We start from the raw sequence: 26443 nt of genomic DNA, 5'->3' as shown, positions 1-26443 counted from the left end.
TCATTCTAACACAGAGTCATTTATTTTTCTTGCCATTGCCAAACATTCCCCAAGTCTTACTCACCAGAAATTAACAGAGCTTCTCCATTTTCCTCCCTGACAATCCTCATGTACGGAAAGGGCTTTAAGGGAGCAACTGCCAATGACAATGTCGAGTGGACAGACCACGTCCTTCCCTTGTTGCAAAACTACCCGTTCTGGCAGTATCCCAATCAGGTTTCAACGCTCCCATGTTTGAAAGTGGTCTTCACAAAAGCCCACATTTTAAGGCTATATGGAGGAGCACAGAGAACAGAGTTAAAGTGGTAACAGCCTTTCAGAATTTGAAAAGGCAGTATTGGTCCATATTAGGGTTAAGGGTCCCTGGCTTTTTATGTGGCGTAAGCCACCAAAAATTGGCAAGAATATAGAAGACCAATATTTATGGAAAAGGGGAAGAGAATCCAGGAATACGACAACAGAGCTGCTCTAACCAATGCTCCAGGGAAAGCCAGCCTCAAAGAGAAACAGGCTAACAGATACTATCAGGTAGGCATGAGGTTCAGAAAAAGAACTTTTCTTTCCAACTCCAGATAAATATCTACACCTGGTGTCAAAGTCTAAGGTTATAAAAAGGACAGAACACAACATCTAAAAAAGAAGGTAGAGGACAATATTCTCAGAAAATTCAAAGAGACAGACTTTGGCTAAAGGGAGATACGAGGACTTAACAGAGTGCAGACTAACAAGTCAGGTCAAGTCCAGGGGAGAAGGAATGTGCACCTTGGCTACCAATCCTCACAGGAGTACCAGCAATATTAGGGTTCTGTGTCAAACATCAGGAGCAAAAGGGTTTATTTCTCTTTCAATCCTCAAAACGTCAGGAGCAAGACAAGCTGCAGGAGGGCACGGGTCATAGCAACAGAGGAGGCCCCACACCCAGGGAAGTTGAGGCGGTATTTATTTTTGCTGCTACTTTCTTCTTTCCAGTCATTTTATGTGTGGGACACATTCCTCCTAAGGCTGCATTTCATGTGTGTGGGTCTAGTTACTTACTGCCACCTGGGAAAAGCATTTCCTTGGAAAACCTGTGTCCGGAGGGTCTAACTTTTTTATTCTAAATCTATTTTTTCACTTTCAATCCTAAAACCATATTGAGACAACAAAGAGCCTCCATAAATTCTGTCACCCAAGCAGACGGGGGAACCTTATTAAAGGAGTGACAACAGTTCTAGGTTCTAGGCTTGTTATATCACAAATACAAAATGATAAATCAGTATGGTTTTAAAGAGTTAGTTTGGAATTGTTTTATAAGATGATGGAGTGACTACGAAATCAATGGAGCTTCCAAGAACATTCTACACCCCAGTATGGAAAGGATAATCAAACAGGTTTCTTAGTCTTGTATGGGGCAAGAAGGGCCTATAGTGGGCCTTAAGGAGGAGCTCTTTGGGCAAGATAAGAGAAAAATAGGAGGACTCCAATGAGAATAGCAGGAAAATCTACCAAAAAGGAGATGGGGGTGTGGGTGGTGGAGGGTCCACGTGAATCAATAGGGAAAACACTGAAATTTACACAGGAGGAAGGAGCTGAGAGTGCCACAGCCTTACACAAACAGCTGAAAGAGTAAATTTCTCTTCACTTGGCCCCCGTGACTCAGGCCTCTCCACACAGGTTCCTGTGACCACAGCATCCCATCCACTCTCCCAGGAGTGCTTTCACACTGACTGCCTATTTCTTTCCTCGTTTATGATTCGTCTTTGGGGGCTTGACTTTCTGGAACTGTGTTGGCACTGGCTCCTGCTCTGGTTCTTTACAAGACGTTGCCACGAGCAGTTCCTCATGACTCCTCCTCTGATCCTTCCCTACTCTAAGACTCAGCTCTGTCTCAGGAAGCTCAATGCCAGGCTGCTGCCGCCTTCTTAGAGACCTTCGGCTCCTGTGCTGCTGCCTCCGCTTTTCTTCTTCTTGCTGTCGCTGTTTTATCTTCATCAGCTTCTCAAAGCTTTTGGTCGTTGTTGGGTTTACAACAAACCAATCCTACAGAGGCAAAACAGAAACATTATCCAGTCAAAATATAGTGCACTAGGAAGTGGTATGGGAAGATTTTTTTTTAAGGCATGATTAGGACAGAACACAGTAAAGAGGAAACAGATATGGAACCAGAGCTTAGAACTGTGTCTTTTAAACTGGAGAAATTCAGTACAGAGCAGTCATTACAAGCATTTCTTGTATAAGACATGATTTCGGGTACTACTGATTACTTAGCATGATCCCACCCACTCCTCTCCTTTTAAAAATCTTCTCATGAGATGTAAAGCACTGAGCCATAGGAGATTTTTATTTCATGACAGTGTAGTGGTTAAGAGCATGAATTTTGCAGTCAGACCACCTGGGTGCAAATCCTAGCTCTGTTTATAGCCATGTGACCATCAGAAAATTAACCTCTCTGAGTCTCAGTTTAAAAAAATTAAGGGTTAGGGACTTCCCTGGTGGCGCAGTGGTTAAGAATCCGCCTGCTAAGGCAGGGGACATGGGTTTGAGCCCTGGTCCGGGAAGATCCCACATGCTGCGGAGCAACTAAGCCCGTGCGCCACAACTACTGAGTCTGCACTCTAGAGCTTGCGAGCCACAACTACTGAGCCATGTGCCACAACTACTGAGCCCACATGCTGCAACTACTGAAGCCCAGGAGCCTAGAGCTCATGCTCCACAACAAGAGAAGCCACCGCAATGAGAAGCCCGCACACAGCTCTCCGCAACAAGAGAAAGCCTGCGTGCAGCAACGAAGACTGAATGCAGCCAAAAAAATAAATATAATTTAAAAAAAAGAAAGTGAGGCAGAAAGGGAGGAACAAGGTAAACACGTTTAACACCATAAGGATTTCATAAATACAGGCATAAATTATTGAATAAATACTTGGGAGCAAGTCCCAAACTAAGTGAAATTTGTTGGTTCCAACTTTTGAAACAGAAACTGGAGAAACAAGTGAACTATACAAAGGCCAGATTTTGTCAGGAGATAATTATCTTTCAAATACTTCCCAAAGCATAGAAAGGTAACATTATTTAAAAAAAAAGACCGCCTTCCTGAAGAAATCTCAGATATGGAAAGGGATTCCCAAAGCTTCAACCAGTAAAGCAACAGGAACCACAATGGATGACACTAACTCAAGCCCACACTGCTAAGAACTATTGCATCTGAGGGCAGAGGACAGCCGCAGGCGCTTGCTATTTTTCCTCGCCAGGCAACAACAGTATCTGCAGTAAAATATTCCAAGAGAATGCACACTCTACTCCTTGAGCTTTTGCAATAAGGGTATTTAATTATACGGTAGAGAATTTCTCTGTTCACCTGGACTCCTAAAAACTTTCCCCAAGAGAAAACTCTTGACCTTTTGAACCTAAAGCATTTTTAACAGAATTTTTTAATTTTGAAAATTTACAAACTTTCCAGAAAAGTTACAATAGTTCAATGAACACCTAGATTGACCATTGTTAATCTCTCTTCCCCTTCTTCTCTCCCTTCCTCTGAACCATTCACAATTTAGCTACAGACATGATACTTCATCCCTAAAAACATCATCATGTACCTGCCTAAGAACAAGCGCATTCCCCTGCATAACTACAATACAATTATCACATTTTGGAATATTAACATTGACACATTACTATTACTTAGTAGTACAGCTAGTATTCAAGTCGCCTCAATTGTCTCAATAACATCTTTTACATTGTTTCTATATGGTATATCAACAATATTCAAAACAGGTTGCTCCAAGATGTTGGAATACCAGAAAACTGGAGCACAGACATTGCTGTGAAACAAGAATTCCAAAGGTGTAAATGCAGCCTGGTTCCCAGATGTCTGATTTAATCGGACTTAAGATAATTAGAAGAGTCAGGGATGCTCACACCCACAGTGATCTTTAAATGCTTTCACAGAAAAATACTATTACACGCCTAATTTTAGGAAGTTTTTAAACTCTAATGTAGACCCTTTAGTCTCTCTGACAGTCTTAGCTTATAATAAGAGGCACAAAATTCCCATCCCTTGTGGCATATTCATGGGGTCCACAAGATTATAAAAACACTGTGGGAAAGGAGAAACCTCACCTCAGCGTGGACAGAGTTGATGTGATACTTGACACCACTCTCTGACACAAATTCTTTTTGACATAGAAGACACTTGTATTTTCCAGCCACAAAGGTTCCCTATTTTCAAGAAAGAAAGAAAGAGAAGGGTAAATTCAGGAACACATACCTGGGCAATGGGAAGGGACTGTCCAGAGATGAAAAGAGGAGATACTACTTCAGCAAAGTGAAGAAGGAAGAAAATCCGAAACGTCACTATATTAGGAAAACAAGTTTTGGGCATACTATGACCATAACACATCTATCCTATGCAGTTCTATACCAAACACTGACCCCACTGACCCTCCCCAACACAACCTGAAGTTCCCCTAATTTTATTATGTAACATGTCACGTTTTTCTATCTTCCCTTATGTCTTCCACTTCACTTCCAGGTTCTCTTGGCTCCTCCCCTCAAATTATCAAACTCCTTAAGTTCAGTGAGGCACCAATGTGCAATTCTTCCCGCTAGAATGCAATCCACTGCTGCAAAGCGTGCCTTAGGAATCCAGAATTAGAAGAGTACCCTCCACAAGATCTAGCTGAATGACTCAGAAACTAGGGATCAAGATGGCGAACTCCTAAGCATTCCCTGGACAGATCTGGTTGGATGTCTCCAACTCCCTTGGTTTGCCTTGACTGAGACTTCTCTCTGCTCCTGAAGCTTCGGGTTTCCATGGTGCTTATTTGTGTGAGGAGATACTTCTGAATGGGAATGGAAAGTGGCAGCCATCCCCATGACTGGTAGGTTGCAGGGCACTGGGGTCAACATGGAAAAGATTCAGTGAGGTGAATGGCTGTTAGCCTAACACCCAGGGATCGCACCTCCCATCCCCAGAAGTCAGAATAGTTCAGATGGGTTTGAGGATCTTCACCAATCCAGATAAGCACAATGTAAGTTGATTCTAGGAAGTTGAAGGCCCAACAAGATAGGGCAGGCGCAGTGTGGTAGACGCTCAGGTGGAAGAAGTTAAATCCCTGGTAGGGACTCAGAACTATATATTTTTCTCCAAATTTTTTCATTGATATGACTTATGGCTATTTTGGCCCATTCTGCATCTTGGACATACCCTGGCATCCCACCCAATTAACAGACCGAGGATCTCTGGGACAAAAAAAAAACAAAACTAAACTAAACCAGCCTTTGAAGGTAATAGCAAACAGGACAACTAGCTGTTCACCGAATCTGAATTCTCTTCCATGTCAGACTATTTTAGAGGTCATGTTAAGATAAATAGTTCAGAACGTTACAAACCAATGTACAAGAGCCCAGGTGAGCTTTAAGGCCAGATACACTACTGTAGACAGCCTCACAGCCCTGAAAAAGAGAAAAAGAAATCATGTGAAGACCACACCAAACAGCATCCTTTTCTTAGCAATCTGGCCATTTGCACTAACCCACTGTACCCTTGCGGGGGGAGGGAGGGGGGAAGAAACCCAATAAATTGCACCACAAACCACACAGAAAAATATGTAAGCCAAAGAACAAAAAGAAAACCAAGGAAAGGTAAAAGAAAAAGAGGTTAAAAAGTTGTTTAAAAAAGCTTAAAACACTCTGTTCCCTAGTACTTTTCTGATACTTACAAAAATACAAAAAACTGTATGCTCAAGTTTTTCCAAAAATCAGCTTTCTTTAGTGCAAATGTGTCTCTTACTTCTTATATATCTACTCCTCCCCAAAGTACTGCATATACAGCTGTAGTAGATTAATGATGGCTGGAAATTCTCTACCACTCTTCCCATCAAGAAGTGAGTCATTTATCCTCCCTTTGAAACTGGATAGGTCCTATTATTTTTTTGACCAACAGAATGCTACAGAAATGAGGCTGAACAAATTCTGAAGCTAGGCCTAAGAGATCTGAGCTGTTGCTTTTATGTTCTTGGAACACGCTGTCTGAGAATTCAGTCACCATGTACCCCACTGGTAACCCAACTACCATGCAAGAGAGAGAGGCCATATGGACAATCAATCTCCCAGCTGAAGTAGCTGCTTAGAAGCCACCTGACATTCAGGCCCCATCAGAGCTTCCAGCAGAATGCAACCCATGAATGATTCCAGCTGGTGCCATATACAACTGCCCTCTGAGTCTTGACAGAATTGTTGATTTACAGAATCATTAACAAAGTAATTGATGTTTTAAGCCTCTAAAGTTCAGGTGTTTTGTCACAAAGGAATAAATAACTGAAACAAACAGCAGATGCTTGATCAACATTTAGTGAATAAATGAATGAGAAAGAACCACCTGGTTAGGACACTGAATGCGATGATACTTCTTGATATCTGACTTCCATTTGTGTAGTACTTCCTGGCTGAAGGTCGGTAGCCCAGGACGAGTATATTTTAACTACAAGACAAGAAACATTTTATTGGAGGAATCCAACTTTCAACCAAAATACCCCAAAAGTAACAGAATTACATAACTCTTCAGGTTCATATAATTCTAGAGTTGCAGAAGTATATTTTCATACACAAAAATGATAATATGTAAGATCCTTTAAAGTTCCTGAAACACGTAAGTATAATTGCCTATTGTTCTGTCTTAAAATAGTTTGATTTTTAACAGAGGACAGAAGACTTTCAGATATAACATTTCATCTAAAGTTGAAAAAAAAAAGCTAGTGACAGAGCATTATACAGTTAAAATATTTGTTACAAAAGAGAAAGCAATATAAATTTTCCCTCTCTATATATAATATATATATAATATGTATATATTATACTCAAGGAACATATATATATTACATATTCAATAGAAATATATGGATATGGGTCAAAGGCTATAAATCAAAATGTTAACAGTGGTATTCTCTGGGTGCTAGAATTTTGAGTGATTTTCATTTTTTGCCTGCTTATCTGCATTTATCATTTTTCTTCAATGACATCATGTTAATTTTTGATATTTTAAAAATTCTAACACAAAAAAATTAAAGTTCAACCTGAAAGAATGTGAGAAAACTCAGGGAATAGAACATCTATTCTTTGCTTATACTGCAAAAGTAGAATTATTCCTAGCACTTCCTTTCTCATGCTTTGACACCAGTTAGTCTCTTCTTACAACTATAACTAGTTTCCAGAAGAGTTAACACCTGTAGAGACAGTTCTTGCAAAGTTCACTATTGGTAATACACAGTCCTCCTGCTTGAAAAATGGAAGCATCTGAAAGGAAACTGATTCTCTGAGACAGAAGAACAGATCCAAGCCCATAGAGGTTAATGGAGGAAGTAAGAAAGGTAACCTAAAGAACCTTTGGTAAATCACAGTACAAAACTCGTTTTATTTATAAGCATTTCCTCTTTCTTAGTCATTTTAATAATATTAATTCTTCCAATCCATAAGCATGGTAATATCTTTCCACTTGTTTCTGTTGTCTGCAATTTCTTTCATCAGTGTCTTACAGTTTTCTAATTATAGGTCCTTTTACCTCCTTTGTGAGATTTATTCCTAGGCATTTCATTCTTTTGATGCAATTGTTAATGGATTGTTTTCTTAATTCTGAGTTCTGAATAGCTCGTTTTAGTGTATAGAAACACAACAGATTTCTGTGTATTAATTTTGTACACTGCAACTTTCCTGAATTCATTGATCAGTTCTAATAGCTTTTTGTGGTACCCTTTGGATTTTCTCTAATTGTATTATGTCATCTGCAAACAGTGACAATTTTACTTCTATTCCGAATTTGGATGCCATTGATTTTACTTTCTTGTCTGATTGCTGTTGCATAGGACTTCCAATACTATGTTTAATAAAAGTGGGCATCCTTATTCTCCTTGATCTTAGAAGAAATGCTTTTAGTTGTGTTCACTAACTGAGTAGGATGTTACTGGCAGGCTTGTAACAGATGCCTTTTATTATGCTGACGTATGTTCCCTCTGTAACCACTTTGTTGAGAATTTTTATCATAGACGGATTGCATTTTGTCAAAAGTTTTCTGTATCTATTCAGATAACCCATACTTTCCATTCTTTAGTTTGTTAAATGTGGTATTCACACTGATTGATTTGTGGATACTGAACCATCACTGCATTCCCGGGATAAATCCCCTGATCATGGTGTATGATCCTTTTAATGTATTGTTGAATTAGATTTGCTAATACTTTGTTGGGGGGGGATGTTTGCTTTATGTTCATCAGTGATATCCGACCTGTAATTTTCTTTTTTTGTGGTGTCTTTGTCAGGTTTGGTATCAGGGTGATGCTGGCTTCACAGAATGAGTTCAGAAGTGTTCCTTCCTCTTCAATTTTTTGAAACAGTTTGAGAAGGACCAAGTGTTCACTCTTCTTTATATGTTTTGTAGAATTGACCTATGAAGCCATCTGGTCCTGAACTTCTGTTTGTAGGGAGCTTTTAAATTACTGATTCAATTTAGTCTGTTCATATTTTCTTTTCTTCCTGATTCAGTCTTGGGAGATTGATGTTTCTAGGAATTTATCCATTTCTTCTAGGTTGTCCTTTTTATTGGCATATACTGTAATTATTCATAGTAGTCTCGTGATCATTGTATTTCTCTGTTGTTAGTGGTAACTTTTCCTTTTTCCTTTTATTTGGTCACTCTCTTTTTTCTTGATGAGTGTGGCTAAAGGTTTATCAATTTTTTTTAACTTTTCATAGAACCAGCTTTTAGTTTCATTGATGTTTCCTTTTTATTTATTTTTAGTGTCTATTTCATTTACTTCTGCTCTGATTTTTATTCTTTCTTTCCTTCTACTAACTTTGGGTTTTGCTTGTTCTTCTTTTTCTAGTTCCTTTAGGTATAAGGTTAGGTTGTTTATTTGGGATTTTTCTTGTTTCCTGGGGTAGGCTTGTATCATTAGAATCTAGCAGTTCCCTCTAAGAACTGCTTTTGCTGCATCCCATAAATTTTGAATTGTTGTGTTTCCATTTTCATTCATCTCCAGATATTTTTCAGTTTCCTCTCATTTCTTTAGTGACCCACTGGTTGCTGAGTAGCATATTGCTTAGTCCCCATGTGTCATACCCTTCTGGTTGGAAAAGATGCTTGATACGATTTCAATCTTCTTAAATTGAGACTTGTATTGTGGCCTAGCGTGTGGTCTATCCTGGAGAATGTTCCATGTGCACTTGAAAATAATGTGTATTCTGCTTTTGGATGGAATGTTATATATATAAAACATATAAAGTCCATCTGGTCTAATGTGTCATTTAATACCAGTGTCTCCTTATTGACTTTCTGTCTGGATGATCTGTCTATTGATGTAACTGGGGTGTTAAAGTCCCATACTAATATTGTGTTATTGTCGATTTCTACCCCTCCCTTTTTTTTTTTTCTGCCATATCACGCAGCATGTGGGATCTTAGTTTCCCAACCAGGGATTGAACCCACATCCCCTTCACTGGGAGCGCGGAGTCTTAACTACTGGACCACCAGGGAAGTCCCTCTCCCTTTTTGTTTGTTAACATCTGCTTTATGTATTTAGGAGCTCCTACGTTGAGTGCATATATATTTACAACTGTTATATCTTCTTTTTGGATTGATCCCTTTATCATTATGTAATGTCCTTTGTCTCTTGTTACGGTCTTTAAGACCTATTTTATCTGATATCAATATCTGATCTATTTTATCTGATATAAATATAAATATTTTATCTGATAAAAATATATTTATCTGATATAAATATAAATATCAGATATAAATATCTGATATAAATATTTTATCTGATATAAATATGGATTGATCCCTTTATCATTATGTAATGTCCTTTGTCTCTTGTTACGGTCTTTAACACCTATTTTATCTGATATAAATATTTTATCTGATATAAATATAAATACCCCACCTTTCTTTTTGTTTCCATTTGCATGGAATACGTTTTTTCACCCCCTCACTTTCAGTCACTCAGATCTGAAGTGAGTCTCTTTTAGACAGCATGTATACATGTTTTGTTTTTGTATCCATTCAGCTACTCTATGTCTTTTGATTGGAGTACTTAGTCCATTTACATCTAAAGTAATTATTGATAGATATGTACTTATGGCCATTTAGGTAACTGTTCTCTGGGTATTTGTTACTCTTTTTTGTTCCTTTTTCTTCTTTTGCTCTCTTTCCTTGTAATTTGATAACTATCTTTAGTGATAGTTTTGGACTCCTTTCTCTTTTTTCTATTGCAGATTTTTGGTTTGTGGTTACCATAAGGTTTACATACAGCAACCCATATATATATTTTTTTTCTTTTAAGTTGATGTTCTCTTAAGTTTGAAGGCATTCTAACAACCATGCATTTTTACTCTCTCCCTCAAATGTTTTTGACATATTTTACAGCTTTCTGTTTTGTATATCCCTTATGCACATAGATGATTTTACTAGTTTGTCTTTTAACCTTCCTTCCAGCTTTATAAGTGGTTGATTTCCTATTTTTACTGTATATTTGCTTTCACCAAAGAGATTTTTTCCTTTTGTAATTTTCATATTTCTAGCTGTGGTCTTCTCTTTTCCGATTAGAGAAGTCCCTTTAACATTTCTTATAAAGCTGGTTTAGTGGTGCTGAGCTCTTGTAGCTTTTACTTATCTGTAAAACCTTTTAACTCTCCTTCAAATCTGAATGATAGCTTTACTGGGAAGAGTACTTGACTGTAGGTTTTTTCCTTTCATCACTTTAAATAAATCGTGCCACCCCCTTCTGGCCTGCAGTTTCAGCTGAAAAGTCAGTTGATAGTCTTGTGGGAGTTCTCTTGTACGTATCTAATTGCTTTGCTGCTTTTAAGATCTTCTGTCTTTAATTATTGCCATTTTAATTACAACGTGTCTTGGTGCAGACCTCTTTGGGTTCATCTTGTTTGGGACTCTTTGTGCTTCCTAGACCTGGATATGTGTTTCCTTCCCCAAGTTAGGGAAGTTTTCAGCTATTATTATTTTGTTATTATTTATTTATTTTTTGTGGTACGCGGGCCTCTCACTGTTGTGGCCTTTCCCGTTGCGGAGCACAGGCTCCGGACGCTCAGGCTCCGAACGCTCAGGCTCAGCGGCCATGGCTCACGGGCCCAGCCACTCCGCAGCATGTGGGAGCTTCCCGGACCGGGGCACGAACCCGTGTCCCCTGCATCGGCAGGCGGACTCTCAACCGCTGCACCACCAGGGAAGCCCTCAGCTATTATTTTTTCAAATAAATTCTCTGCCCCCTTTTCTCTCTCTTCCCCTTCTGGGACCCCTATAATGTGAATGTTAGTTCTCATAAACTATCTTCATTTCTTAAAATTCCTTTTTCTTTTTTCTATTCAGCTTGGGTGATTTCTACTATTTTGTCCTCCAGTTCACTCTTCTGTTCTTCTGTATCATCTAATCTACTGCTGACTCCTTCTAGTGTATTTTTTATTTCAGTCACTGTATTCTTCAGTTCTTCGGTTCTTCTTTATACTTTTTAACTCTTTGTTAAACTTCTCACTGTATTCGTCCATTCTTTTCCTGATTTCACTGAGTATCTTTATGAGCATCACCTTGAACTCTATCAGGTAGAAGGCTTATCTACTCTTTCCTTAGTTCTTCTTCCAGGATTTTGTCTTGTTCCTTTGTCTGGAACACAGTCCTCTTTCTCATTTTGCCTAATTCTCTGTGTTTATTTCCATATATTAGACAGGTCAGTTACAGTTCCCCATCTTGGAGAAGTGGCCTTATGTATGAGACATCCTGTGGCACCTAGTAGCACACTCCCCTCTGGTCACTGGAACAATATGCTCTAGGGATTTCCCCCTATGTGGGCTATGTGAGCCCTTCTTTTGTGGTGGGGCTGGCTACTGCGGGCACACTGGTAGGCGGGGCTGGCACCTGGTCCAGCTGGCTGCTAGGCCCTGACTCATGCACTGGCTGTCAGCCCACTGGTGGGCAAGACTGGGTCCCAGTGCGGCTGACAGCAGGCCCCCAGGGGGCCCTGGGACCGGTGGTGACCTGCTGGTGGGCAGAACTGGGTCCTAGGGTGGCTGGCTACCAGGCTTGGGGGCACCCAGGGATGATGCTGGCCTGATGGTGGGTGGGACAAGTCCAGTAAGGCTGGCTGCATAGCCCAGGGGGTCCTGGGGCTGGTGCCAACCCACTGTTGGGAAGGTCCAGGTCCCAGAAAAGCTGCCTGTGCAGCCTGGGGCTCTTAGTGTTGGTGCTGGCCCACTGGTGAGCTGGGCCAGGCTCTAGTGGGTGTCAGGGCTGGTGCAGGCCTGCTGGTGGGTGGGGCCAGGTCCTGGGCCCAGTGGTGGAGGGAGCTGGGTCCCAGTGTGGTAGCTGCTCAGCCTGAGCCAGTCCTGGGACCGGTGCTGACTGGCTGGGGGGTGGTAAGCCCCTGGTGCTCACAGGCTAGAGGGAGGACTCCAAAATGGCACTTGCCAGCACCAGTGTCCTCGCAGTCAAACAAGCTCCCCAAAATGGCTGCCACCAGTGACTGTTTCCCCTGGGGGAGTCACAGTTGCCTCCTGCCTCTCTGGGAGGCTCTCCAAAACCAGCAAGTGGGTCTGACTCAGGCTTCTTTCCAATTACTGTCTCTGTAATGGGTCTTGGAGTGTGTGAGGTTTTTTGGTGTGCTATCTACGAGGACAGTCTCTGTTTCCTACAGCCCTCTGGCTCTCCTGTATGCAAGCCCTGCTGGCCTTCAAAGTCAGACATTGTGGGTGCTCATCTTCCCAGTGCAGGACCCCCAGGCTGGGGAGGAGTCAGATATGGGGCTCAGACCCCTCACAGCTTGGAGAGAACCGCTGCAGTTGTGAATATTCTTCCATTTGTGGGTCACCTATCCAGGGATATGGGTCTTGACTACCATGTCTCTGCCCCTCCTACCCATCTTGTTGTAGTTCCTTCTTTACATCTTTAGTTGTGGATATAACTGCTATTTTCTGCTAGTCTTCACCTCATTCTCAAAGATAGTTGCTTTGTAAACAGGTCTGTCCATGGGAGGAGGTGAGCTCACAGTTGTACTACTCTACCATTTTGGCTACTCCCCCATTAAATTAAATAGGATGTAGGGGGAACCCAAAATGTAATAAGAGTAACACATGAACCTTATTATTACAAATGAGAAATATAATTATTACAAATGAGAAACATAATGAAAGGAGTGGGGGAGGTGGGAACCAACCTAAGAAACTTTGGAAAACAGTACTTTGACTATATATGCTAAGGCTAAAGATTAAAAAAACTATATATAAATATTAGTCTCTAGTTAGTAAATTTGGTTTTTACAGAGGTATGGGTTAACAATTCTGAAACTACTTCATGTTATAGTAGGATTGAGCAAATAAATAAATATACTGTAGACAGTGACAGCCAGGATTCTCATTACTAGAGAAAGGAGTTACAAGTAAGGAAAAAAGAAGGTGTGAATGAAACTTGTAGTGTTGGACTGGAGATGAATCATGGCTTTAAACAGACAGATATAGAATAAATACTATTATGTGTATGTGTGCATGAATATTCATACATAAATGTCATATTTCTATCCATCAAGAGGACCCAGAAGCAATGACATCCCAGTAAGAATGAGTACACCTAGCACTCAAATCTTTGTTTCTAAATATATTCTCCAATAAAAGAAAGTAGGATTCCTTAGAGGAACAGTTGGTTCCAGGGCTGGGGCAAGAAAAATACAAGATGCACCTACAGTATCTCACGGTGTCAGAGAATTAAAAAGTGCTCAAAAAGTGATAGGGACATGCTGAAACGACACAGGAGCCCACTTAAAAGAGCCCTTGATGGCCAAATCTGGGACAATTTGAGCAGCAAAATAATAATAGCATTGGATTATAACCCTAGAATAAAGTAAGTATCCATGACTCCATACTTACATAAATAAATTAATAGAAGAAAAAGATCTTTCTCACAGGAGAATTCCAATTAACATTGAATAAGAAATGATGGAAACAGAAAATCATCATTAGACTAAAACACAATAGAAATAATTGTTGCAGGCAAGAATCACTGATGGATGCTAAAGTGGGCAGAAGTATAATAAGACAGATTAGTTGAATGTCTCAATCTACCCACAAAATATTTATTAATACAAAGGGGAAAACTGTAATTTTTCCATGGATAAAACTGGACACCAAATCAAGTGACCAAGGTTATTGTCATCAGTAAAAAGATACATACACCTCCTAATATGGTACACTGTGAAGGGCCAACATTGCTTTGAAGGCATTTTTGCCAAAAACATAAAACCTTCAATCTAATCTTGAGAAAATACCAGACACACCCACATTAGGGATATTCTACAAAATAACCAGATAGTCTCTTCAAAAGTGTCAAGGACACAAAAGACAAAGAATGCCCAAAGAACTGTAACAGATTGGAGGAGACTAAGGAGACACAGTTAACAAAATTAAATGTGGAATCCGGATGGAATGCTGATGGGATCCTGTTATACTTACATGTTAAGATGTTGGCATTAGAGGAAGCTGGGTAAAGAGCACATGGAAACTCTGTACTAATTTTGCAATTATTTTGTAAGTCTAAAATTATTTCAAAATACAAAGGTTTTTTAAAAAAGGAATACATATTTGTAAAATAGTAAGAAATATATATTGGTCTCTGAGCCCTAGATCCTGCTAATACTTAGTCTTTGACCCTGGTACTTGACACAGAGCTCCTAAAATTTGTAATTCCCTCAGTTACAGGAATATCTGACACAGAGCTCCTAAATCTCTTGGAATTTCCTGGATGACAGAAGCATCTTTTGTTCTAATGAGTTGACTCTTGGTGGACTCCTAGAAGGAGGGTGGTCACCAGAAAGACAAAGCAATGATTAGAAGTTTGGAACTTTCAGGCCCACCTCCCATTCTCTGGCAAGCAGAGAGGGTATGAAAATGGAGTTAATAATCAATTATGCATATGCGATGAACCCTCCATAAAAATCCCCAAATAACAGGGTTCAGAGAACTTCTGAGTTGGTGAACATATCTATGTGCCAGGAGAGTGACACACCCCCAACTCCACAGGACAAGAGCTCTGATGCTCAGGAGTCTTCCAGACCTCACCTTATGTATCTCTTCATCTGGTTGTTCATCTGTACCCTTCATTACATCCTTTATAATAAACCAGTAAACGTGTTTCCCTGAGTTCTGTGAATCATTTGAGCAAATTATCAAACCCAAGGAAGGGGTCATGGGAACCCAATTTATAGCCAATCCATCAGAGTACAAGTTGACAACCTGGGACTTATGACTCGAATCTGAAGTTGAAGCAGTCTTGTGGGATTGAGCCCTTAACTTGTATGATCTGATATTAACTCCAAGTAGATAGTGTCAGACTATATTAAATTGTAGGATACCCAGCTGGTGTTGGAAAATTGGCCAGTGTGGGAAAACCCCACACATCTGGTATCAGAAGTGTTGTGAGTGTGTAGTAGTGTGAGAGTAAAGGAAAACACAGGAGGTTTTCCTAAACAAATTGCTTGTGTTTGCATCAAGAAACACCAGAAGGACACACAAGAAACTACCAATCATAGATACAGGAGAGGAAAAAGACAAATGAGAGTGAGATATCTCAATGTTTGTCATCATTTTGACTTTTGAACCACAATCCAAAAAATTAAGTTTTTATGTTTAAAAAACATAATTATGCCTTAAAACCCACACACGGTCAAAATATAAAACTGTTTGATGATTTTGAGAAAGTATCTGCTAGGTAACAATACCAAAACTTATGAGTGAGCTAACAAATTCTCTAACGCATACCATGCAAAATGAAAGCAACTGGACTGCAATATCACAAGATATATATCACTGTGCAAAATTCACATCTAAACTGAATTTAGATAACCATGTACTTTAGCCTGTGGCATGAAAAAAGTGGCAATAAGTCTGAAACAAGAAAGGATGTTCTGATATTCAAAAATAGGATCCAACTTCTTGGACACCAGTAGGACTGATTTTTAGACCAAATAAGAAAAGTGTTAACTTCTAGATTTGACCTATTTTCTTATAATACATAACATTCCTCTCACATGGGTCAATGCACCAGGCCAAATCTAAACTATTCTTCTTGACACCCTGGAGAGTAACAGACCCTTAACTCTGATCTTAGTCCTTACTGTATAGCCCTCCAAGCCCTTCCCATGACTACTCCATTGTCATATACTCCTTGTCTCCACTTGGCCAAATAGGGCTCCTTCCCTCTATGATCTGTTTATTCTAAACCAAAGGCTTCCAAGATGGGCTCTGCACCCCTGAGAAGTGCATTTGGGGCCGTGGAGGGGAATGATAAAAGTATCAAGGAGAAGGCTAAGTAGACAAGCCTTTGGGCTCACTACCCCTAGTTACTCAGAGCAACTCCATTTTTAGTTATTTTATATACTGGTGTTTTGCATAAGCTTTTATTATTTGGAAAAAAAGTAGGTGGGGAAAGGGGTTCTACTGCTATAAAAACAAACTGAAAACACCTACCTAAACTAAATATTAAACTACTACATATGAACTAACAAAGTGGAAATATACTGGGCAAAGACCAAACAAAAAAGTGACCTGGGAATTGAGGTTCACCCTGGAAGTAGCCTAAAATTAAGAGGGCTCCTTAAAGAACTTCTGAAAAAGACTGTCACTCTAGGACCTACATGAATCCAAACACTGAAGCTGGATCAGATATACTCCATCTCCAAGGATAAAGGAGCAAAATATTGTGTATCATGTACTCACTCAATTGTGTTTACTTTTCTGTATGTAGTAAGCCCAGTATCAGACATAATGGTTCAAAATTAACACTACTTTCTGCCTCACCTTCCGATCATCAGGTACCAGATCCTGAAGCACCTTTCTCTTAGGCCACTCCTTGGCCAGTTCAGCAGAGGCCAGTTCCTGCAGGTGGTATACAGCTATCTTGGCAGAACGCCTCTGAACTCGGCCCCCACTCTTTGGCTCCAAGCTCATGTCCTTCAAGCACTCTGGCTGTCCTGACTCTGCAAAGAAGGATATCTGCAAGAATAAGACACAGTAAAACACAGGTCTGAGAAATGGCTTCCATCAGATCCAATGATTAAAGGTTGTCCTTCCTGCTCTCTTATCAAAAGAGCTATTTTTTAAAAAAAAAAAAAAAAAAGGAAGAAAAGAAAGCTACTTCCTAGCTTGCTAACCGCTAGTATAAAGCTCTACCATCTTAATGCATATTTTACTGGTAAAAGCTTCTTGGCAGGATAAAATCTGTTGTGTTGGAATAAGTGAAAGTGGTTAAAAGTCAAGATATACCCATATACAAAGAAATAAACATCAACCCATATACAAAAATTAATTCAAAATGGATCGTAGCCATAAATGTAAACCATAAAAGTATAAAAATTCTAGAAGAAACCTAGGGAGAACGTTTTGTGATCCTGGGCATGATGGTTTTTTGATGTGTCAACTTGGTGAGGCTACCGTCATCAGTTAATCAACCAAACATTAATCTAGATGCTGATGTGAAGGTATTCTTATACATCTAATATATGTCCATAATCACTTGGCTTTAAGTAGGAGAGGTGTGACAGAAAAAAGAGGCAGGAGACATTTCAAGCATGAGAGAGACTCAATACTGTTGCTGACTCGAAGATAAATGGACCATGAGCCAGGGACTGCAGGTAGCCTTTAGAAGTTGAGCACATCTCCCAGCAAACACGGAAATGAGATTCTATGCCTGAATGGAACTGAATTCCTGAACCATCTTAATGAGCCAGGAAACAGATCCTCTCTTCGAGCCTCCAGAAAGGAACAGCCCTACCGACACTTTGATTCCAGTCTTGGGAGGCTCTATACAGGGGAACCAGCTGAGTCATGCTGTAACCTGGACTTCTGGCCTAATGACCTGTGAGATAATACAGTTGTGTTGTTTAAGCCAGTGATTTTATGCTGATTGCTATAATGCAGCAAAAGAGAATTATACACTGGATTGGGCAAAGATATCTTAGCTACAACAACAAAAGCATTATCCACAAAAGGAAAAGAAAAGATAAACGGAACTTTATGAAAATTAAGAATTCTGCCCTTTGAAAAACACTATAAAAAATGCAAAGACAAGCTACAGACTGGGAGAAAATATTTGCGAAACATGTATCTGCTAAAACACTCGTGTCCAGGGACTTCCATATTGGTCCAGTGGTTAAGACTCTGCGCTCCCAATGCACGGGGCACAGGTTTGATGCCCAGTCGGGGAATTCAGATGCTGCTTTCTGCACAGCGCAGCAAATAATAATAATAATAATAAAAAAATAAATAAAAGATATGGGAACACATGTATATGTATAACTGATTCACTTTGTTATAAAGCAGAAACTAACACACCACTGTAAAGCAATTATACTCTAATAAAGATGTAAAAAAAAGAAAAGGGCTTCCCTAGTGGCGCAGTGGTTGAGAGTCCACCTGCCGATGCAGGGGACGCGGGTTTGTGCCCCGGTCCGGGAAGATCCCACATGCCACGGAGCGGCTGGGCCCGTGAGCCATGACCGCTAAGCCTGCGCGTCCGGGGCCTCTGCTTCGCAACGGGAGAGGCCACAACAGTGAGAGACCCGAGTACCGCAAAAAAAAAAAAAAAAAGACTTGTGTCCAGAATATGTAAAAAACTCAAAATATATTTAAAACATAAGAGCAAGACAACAAAAACTGCAACAATAAAATGAACACAGGATTTCAACAGACACTTCACTAAAGAAGAAACTTCATTAAAGACTGACATTGCCAATAAGCAGATGAAAAGATGGTCAATATCATTAGTCATTAGGGAAATGCAAATTTAAACTGCAGTAAAATACTGCTATATACCTATTAGAATGGATTTTAAAAATGAACATGACAAGGGCAAGTGATGATAAAGACGCAAAGCTCCTGGAATTCTCTTACTTTGCTGGTGAGAATGCAAAATGGCACAGCCACTTAGGAAAACGGTTTGGCAGTTTCTCACAAAGTTAAACATACACTTATCATATGACCTAACAGTCCTATTCCTAAGTATTTACCCAAGAGAAATTAAAACTTATTTTCACACAAAAACCTTTATGTAAATGTTTATAGCAGCTTATTCAAAACTAGAAATGACTCAAATGCTCTTCAACTGGTGAATGGATAAATTGTGAAATATCCATACAGTGGAATCCTAGACAGAAACAAAAAGGAATAAACTAATGATCCATGCAACACATGGATGAATCACAAATGCATTATGCTAAGTGAAGGAAGTCAGACTCAAGAGGGTATATACTGTATGATCCCATTTATATGACATTCCAAAAAAGGCAAAACTATAGGGACAGGAGATAGATCAGTGGTTGCCAGGGGCTGGGGATGGGAAGAACAACTGACTACAAAGGGACACAGAAGAATCTGGGGGGCATGATCAAATTGTTCTATATCTTGATCATGGTGGTAATTACATGACTGTATGTTTTTGTCAAAACTCATAACTGTATACTAAAAAGAGTGAATATTAATTACCATATATAAGTTATATCTTGAAACTTAACGCTAAAAAAGAAAAAACAAGGTGGGGGAGCCTAGAAATGTAATCAGGAAAAGGAAAAGTCAGGACAAAAAAACTGGAATAGAGGGATCGGCTGGATAGAATCCCGCAAAATTTCTCACTTAGGGAGAATGTCTTAAGCTTTAAAAATATACTAATGAGTTTACTTCTGCCCAGACTATACAATGAACTTTGATTTCTTTAACCTAATAATGATCAAACAGCAGACAGGAGAGCACAAAAGAACAAGGAAGAGAGAGAACAAAAACATTCCGATTAAAAGGGACTACAAATGAGGAACCAAGGATGTAGGAAAGATGCCGGGGCAAGCAGTCACCGCAGAACAGATCCCCAAACAGGGTCTGGAAAGCAATCAGTACTCACAGGCCCATGCTCTGACCTCAGATGATACGCAAGTCCAGCTTTCGATCTATATGGCTTTCCACAGTGGTGACATTTCAGGGTCATCTTCTCCAGCTCTGCAGCCCCTTTGCCACATTTTCTGACATGATACAGATATCCCATGATGCTGGTGAAGCTACTAGAGCAACTCTGAACAAAGGAGAGAGGCCTATATTATAATCTTACATATTTTTATATGATTTCTAAATGGCCACATCATACAAACAGACGCTCTGGTATCACTAGACCCTCTCCAGCATTTCCCATTCGCACAACTCTTCCTTGTCCCTGGCCCAACTGCTGTCCTATCTACCACCAAGTATGATATTCAATCAACTTAGTCAGCAATCAGTAAACTAGAACTGTATACCTCGTCTGTGTCACAGCTTCCTCCTTGGTCTATGATCCAACTCCACCCCAATATCAAACAGCCAGCAATATCAAAGTTCCTCACATGAGGTTACTACAATCCTCTTTATCACACTAAAGAAAGGATGACAAAGAAACTCCTTCAAACAAAGGGAAAAGGGAGAACAAATTTCTGGAGATGAGAAAGAAAATAAAGAACTGTTAATGAATTCAGGAGACCCTGAAAAACAGAAGTCGCTCTTATGCTGGAAGATGACACAAAACCAGGTCTGTAAGGGAGAAGCAGGAGACATGGAAGCAAGTAACAGAAAGACATTGACCTGAGGCTCCAGGCAGAAGGAGTTGCTGTCTTTGGGCTCTTACCTCACGCATGCACCTCAGCTTTCCCAGTCTCTTGAGAACTGTTCGGAGACGTTCCCTCTCACTTGGCTCATCTATTTCATCTCCAGCCTTCAAGATGGGCTAGAAAGCAAGAGAAGCAGACAGGCAAATGACTCATGGACAAGACAGATACAGAAAAAAAATTCTAGCATAGGAGAATCAAGGACTGGACTAGTACCTAAGCTGATGTCCATGAAATCTAAGTTATCTGACTCCTGGCTTTCTCCATCTTCTCCTAAACAGTGAAGTGAATGTAAAGGAACTAAGAGTTCAAAGCCTCCACCTCCCAGGATATGAACCTTTGGGCTAACCTAAACACAAATACCTATGTATTCACATTTCATTGTGTGTAACTCTTCTATCTAAAGGGTCTTCTTACTTAACACCCCATGAAGTCCCAGAGCCTTAGCCATCTCCACTGATTTATCTACATTCGTCCAAGTAAAGGCCAACTACCACAGAGGCTCATACAGCACAGAACACACTCTTACCAAGCTATTATGATTTGCCATGACATGATACTTCATCCCTGCCAGTGAACGAAGTTGTTTCCCACAATGATGACAAGTGAACATTTCCTACAAGGAAAAAACACTGCTCAGGGCCAGGCTGGTTCAACAGAGAAACAGAATGTCACAAAGTCCTATTCAACTGCTCTGGTCTGTATCTCCTTTATTTTTTCCCCAAATTCTATAATAGTCAATGAATCTCAAAATCCAAAAGCTCATTGTCATGTCCTCAAGGGCAAAGAGGTAAAGGCTATTCATTTTCAAAATAATGAGAACTACCATTTACTGAGTGCCAGTATTTGCCAAGTAATGGGTAGGCACTTAGCATGTAATATTTCTTTTTTTATCCTCTCATGGACTACACAAGGTATTAACTATCTCTACTTTATAAATGAGAAAACTGAGGGTCCACACATAAAAAGCTAAAGGACACAACTAATAGTACCTGAATGAAGATTCAAACCCAAGGTCTGTCAGACTCCAGAGTCTATGTTTTCTCTATGACACAATGCTGCCTCTTCTCCACAATAATCAGCATATCCAACACAGTGCCCAGAGTTAAAGTTTGGGTAAAAAGTCATAACAGTTATGAAATGCACAAAATATCTAACCTGTTTGCAGTTTTCCATGTGTTTCTTTAAGCCCTCTATGGTCTTTCTCCCCACTGCCTGGCAGGTAGGACAGGAGACAACTGCCTTTATCCACAATTTCTACGTACCACTGCTCCTCTAAACTGCCTACAAAGGAGAGAAAGGACACTTACAATTTGCAGTATTCTCCAGAAACAAAAGCACAATCCCAGATTTTAGGAAAAGTATCATAAAGTGGCTTTTCCTCTTCCTGGGGAAAGACTCTTGCTATATATAACTTCTAGAAATAATTTTTTTCAGACAGTGAAGACTTTCTGAAACTCCTACTCAATTCCCCACGATCAAAACCATCCAACAACCACTCCAAAGCCCAGTGGCTTAAAGAAATGAGCAATAATTTTTTTCCCAGTTTTACTGACATAGAACTGTCAATGGGTCATATTTTTTCATAGTAGCATGTAAGAATGGGATACTGGGGGCTTTCCCTGGTGGCGCAGTGGTTGAGAGTCTGCCTGCTGATGCAGGGGACGTGGGTTCTCGCCCCGGTCCGGGAAGATCCCACGTGCCGCGGAGCGGCTGGGCCCGTGAGCCATGGCCACTGGGCCTGCGCGTCCGGAGCCTGTGCTCCGCAACGGGGAGAGGCCCAGGTACAGGAAAAAAAGAATGGGATACTGAGATACATAACAGTCCAGTTTGCTAAGTGTTTCCTATGTGCCTGAGACTTTGTTAAATGTTTTTATCCATTTAATTTTCACAACAATTCTGACTGCCTTTATTATTCCTATTTAGAGACAAGGAAACTGAAGTTTGCAGAAATTAAGAGGCAGGTCAAAAAATTAATGAAGAGCCAAAACTTGAACAAACATGACTGACCTCCAAAGCCATGCGCTTAATAAGCGCCCTCCCTAAAAAAACGCTTTGGTACATCATTCCTTTAACCAACAACAACAAAAAAGACAGAATGAGAGAACTAGATCTTCAAAAAGCTTCCAACAGAAAGCATACCTGCTGCATAAGCTGGTGGTTCCTTCCGAATACGACGAGCCTGGGCTTTGGGATTAGGCTGAGTTTTAGGGCCGTTGCTTCCTCCCTGACGCAAGACAAGAAAACTTGAAGCCCAACACATCACCTTTTCTGATCCCTCTCTAGCACCAAAATCTCTTTCCTCTTCTCCACACCCTAGGCCCCACTACCCTCAACCAAATGACTCCCTTAAGTCATGACAGAAGAAAACGGTAAAATAAGGCATGATGGGGGGACTCCCTGGTGGTCCCAGTGGTTAAGACTCCGTGCTCCCAATGCAGGGGCCCGGGTTCAATCGCTGGTCAGGGAACTAAGATCCCACATACCGCAACTAAGTCTACACGCTGCAACTAGAGAGCCCGCACGCTACAACTACTGAGCCTGCGAGCTCTAGAGCTGTGAGGCTAAACAAGAGAAGCCCATGCGGCACAACTAGAGAGCCCACACGCCACAACTAGAGAAGCCCGTGCGCCGCAACGAGATCCAGCGTAGCCAAATTAAAAAAAAAAAAAAAAAAAAGGCAGGATGGAGGCCATTCCTTGCCAAAAAATTCAAAGGGCTCAAAAGTGCTTAAGGGCCACAAATCTAAGGTCCCCTCTCCCTTTCACCTTCAGAGAATAAAGCCCAGGCACGAAGTGAAAAGAATTAGCAAAGTTTACTCCCTTACCATAAGCTTATGCTTCTTCTGAGGAAATTCTCGATAGTCTTCATCTCTTCCTGCCTGGGTTTCCTTTTTCCTTTGGCTGATACTCCACCGACCCTGAAATAACAATAGGAAAACAAAACAAATTTCAGTATGGTTTATATGAGAACATCTACCCCGCCTTCAAATCATCGATCACAAGACCACCAAGAGAAAGATTATCAGCAAGCACAGGTCTTAGAGAAGTGTTTGTACACATTTTTAGGGAAGTTGGTATAACTTTTCATTACTGACTCAACCTCCCCTTTTCTTTGTACTGTTCTCCATCCCAAGTGAGTCAACTGTTCCCTATGAAAAATAAGATCCTTCAGACAGGTGATTTGTTTGATCCTGATTTGAGGCTAACTGTTCAAGATAAAGGGCTACTAAGGAACCCTTCAGACTATAACCACTAAAAAATTCCACTTAGAATAATCCTTACCTAGCGTCTAAACCTCAACAGAGGATCAAACTAGAACAACGGGAAAGAAGGTTCAATTCGTATGAAGAGGAAAGGCTATACCATATAACCTAGAGGAGTAAGATCAGCAGAATTTCACTCAGTAAAACAGAGGGACAGTTCATGAAGCTAAGAGTATATGACAGCCTAACACCTTAAAAAAATTTCAGGGGACTTCCCTGGCGGTCCACTGGTTAGGACTTTGGCGCTTTCACTGCCATGGCCCAGGTTCAATCCCTGGTTGGGGAACTAAGATCCCACAAGCCGAGTGGCATGGCCCAAAAACAATAAAAATTCAACCACTAATAAGGAACACATATGTGGTTACTTAATACTTTAAGAGCCATTACAACAGATACCTCAATATAACTTTAGAGAGTTCCCTGTCTTTGGAATAAGATACTGATACTGATACCTTCAACATGGGAAGTAGCAGCTGGCTTGATCCTTCTCATCTTCATGCAGCAGGCAGACTTTCGGAAGGAGGCTGGAAAATCACTCACCAGTTCACACGAAGAAGCAGATGATGAGCCGCTTAAGGAGTCAATCATGAGGGATAGTGTTACTGGAAACTATTATCCTTTATGGAGCATTGGGTCCCTGGCTACTAACAGGACACAAAGATAAATACCACAAAGGAGGGCCTGGAGTAAAGTTTCTATTACTTATATTACCTCATAAGAAGATAACCAAGTTGGTTACCTGTGCAAAAAACGAATAAGCCTGATAATAAAAACAATTTAGATTGTAATTTTCTAACAATTAAAATAGTTGACCTAGTACAATATACATAATTATTATTATACTTCACTATAATCAGAAAGCATAAGCAGTCCACGTAAATGATCATTCTATAGCCCAAGTAGGCATTCCTTCCTAAATCCATCAATGAAAAGAAAGTAGTAAAATTGGGTGTTCCGTGACCCTTCAGAAGATCCCCTGGATCTGTAAGCAGGTGTGTCCAGGCCTCCCTATTCCTCTGGCAGAGGGACAGTAACCACTACACCTTGATGTCAGGGCACCCTGTCTAGCTTAGGCAACTTGATACTTAGATCCCATAGCTAAAGGAAGGGTGCTATCTTGTCTGAGTTAAGCTGGCCAGAAGTCTGGTATACGGCTGGATCCAAACTTCTAAATCTAAGACCAGTCAGTATGTAGTCAACAAACATTACTGAGTAGTGACAAAGTATCTTCTAGATGGCTCAAAGTGTGGTAGAGCAGCAGTTCTCAAAGTGGAGTCCATGGATCTCTGAGACACTCCTCTTCCAGCTAACTTAACTGTGTGAGGCCTGCCTTAGATTTATGGTTTAGAAATGTCACTCTGGATGCCGTATAAAAGATGACCCACGGAGGATGAGTGAAAGAAAGGAGAAGAGTTAGCAGCTTATTGCAATAGTACGGATAAGAGATGATGAAAGCTTGAACTTGAACTAAGGTTTCGTAGTAGAGATGATAAACTGACAGATTCAAGACAACACTTTAGAGGTACAGTTGGTAACAATTACACATAGAGGTCTGTGGTAGCAGGTAGTTGGAAGTAACAAAGGTGACCATTCTTAGGAATAAATAAAATTAAAATGTGATAGATGCCTGCTAAGGAATATTATGTAGCTGTTAGAAGCAATAAACCATTTCTACACATCTGGAGATATGAACATAACTAAAAAGCATACTGTTCAATAAAAAAAAAAACAGAACAAGATGTACAGTACAATGTCAATTCAGTAAATTAAAAACAATTACACAAGTAAACGGCACTAGCTATTTTATAAGGACTCATAAATATTTAAGGACAAATATCAAACTTGTTAGTATGGTTGTCTCGGAGGAAGGGGATGGATGTGGGGATAGGGAAAACAAAAAATAACAGGGACTTACGAAGTCAGTATGCTACAAAAAGGGACAAATGATTCTCAGCTCTGTACATGAGGTCCAATATTACAAATTTAATACAGAGATGTCCTGGTTCCGGCACAGTGGCACACACCCACTACGGCCCAGTCCTCTTGCTGATTACAACTAAAAACTCTGGACCTCAAAAAGTAAACAAAAGCAGGTGGATTGTGGAGAACAGTTAAAACTGGGAGAAGTGAGCCACATGGGGTATGTTTCCCAGTTTTTTTTTTCCTCTCACATGCAGCTTTGCAACAAGGGTGGCCCCCCACTCACAGACCAGCATGGGCAGCCTAAATTCTCATAGAAACTCCATCTTTCTGGCCTTAGAAACAAGGAAAAGGGGTCTCTATAGACTAGCGAATGTGGGGGAATCATGAAGAAGAGACAGGCAAAGAAGGTGACCTCATATTTCTCTGTACAAATCCACACAAATCACAGCTTAACTTGAGCTATGTATGTGCGGAGGATACACCGAAACCAGCTTAGCAAAGACTTTGAAAGTGAAATAAGATTTAAACAAACTACACAAGTCTCAGCCTAACCCCTGAGCTACTACTGTGAGACAGATCCAAACCAATGTATCAAAATCTTGGAGAACTGAAACAAGAT

General features: G+C 40.3%; 1 protein-coding gene across 1 annotated transcript; it reads right to left on the bottom strand.

The window, feature by feature from the left end:
- Nucleotides 1-24483, bottom strand: ZNF512 (zinc finger protein 512). The gene is given in 14 exon segments (XM_032652715.1): nt 1-2019; nt 4096-4194; nt 5368-5430; nt 6356-6457; nt 16816-17010; nt 19907-20074; nt 20657-20755; nt 21166-21252; nt 21795-21872; nt 21874-21920; nt 22779-22863; nt 23464-23510; nt 23513-23545; nt 24342-24483. Coding segments are annotated over 14 exon segments (1470 nt in total). The 5' UTR covers nt 24400-24483; the 3' UTR covers nt 1-1710.
- Between the last annotated feature and the right edge of the window lie 1960 nt (nt 24484-26443).

This window comes from Phocoena sinus, chromosome 13, assembly GCF_008692025.1.
Source record: "Phocoena sinus isolate mPhoSin1 chromosome 13, mPhoSin1.pri, whole genome shotgun sequence".
Taxonomy (NCBI): Eukaryota; Metazoa; Chordata; class Mammalia; order Artiodactyla; family Phocoenidae; genus Phocoena; species Phocoena sinus.
This window is presented reverse-complemented; position numbering and strand designations above follow the sequence as displayed.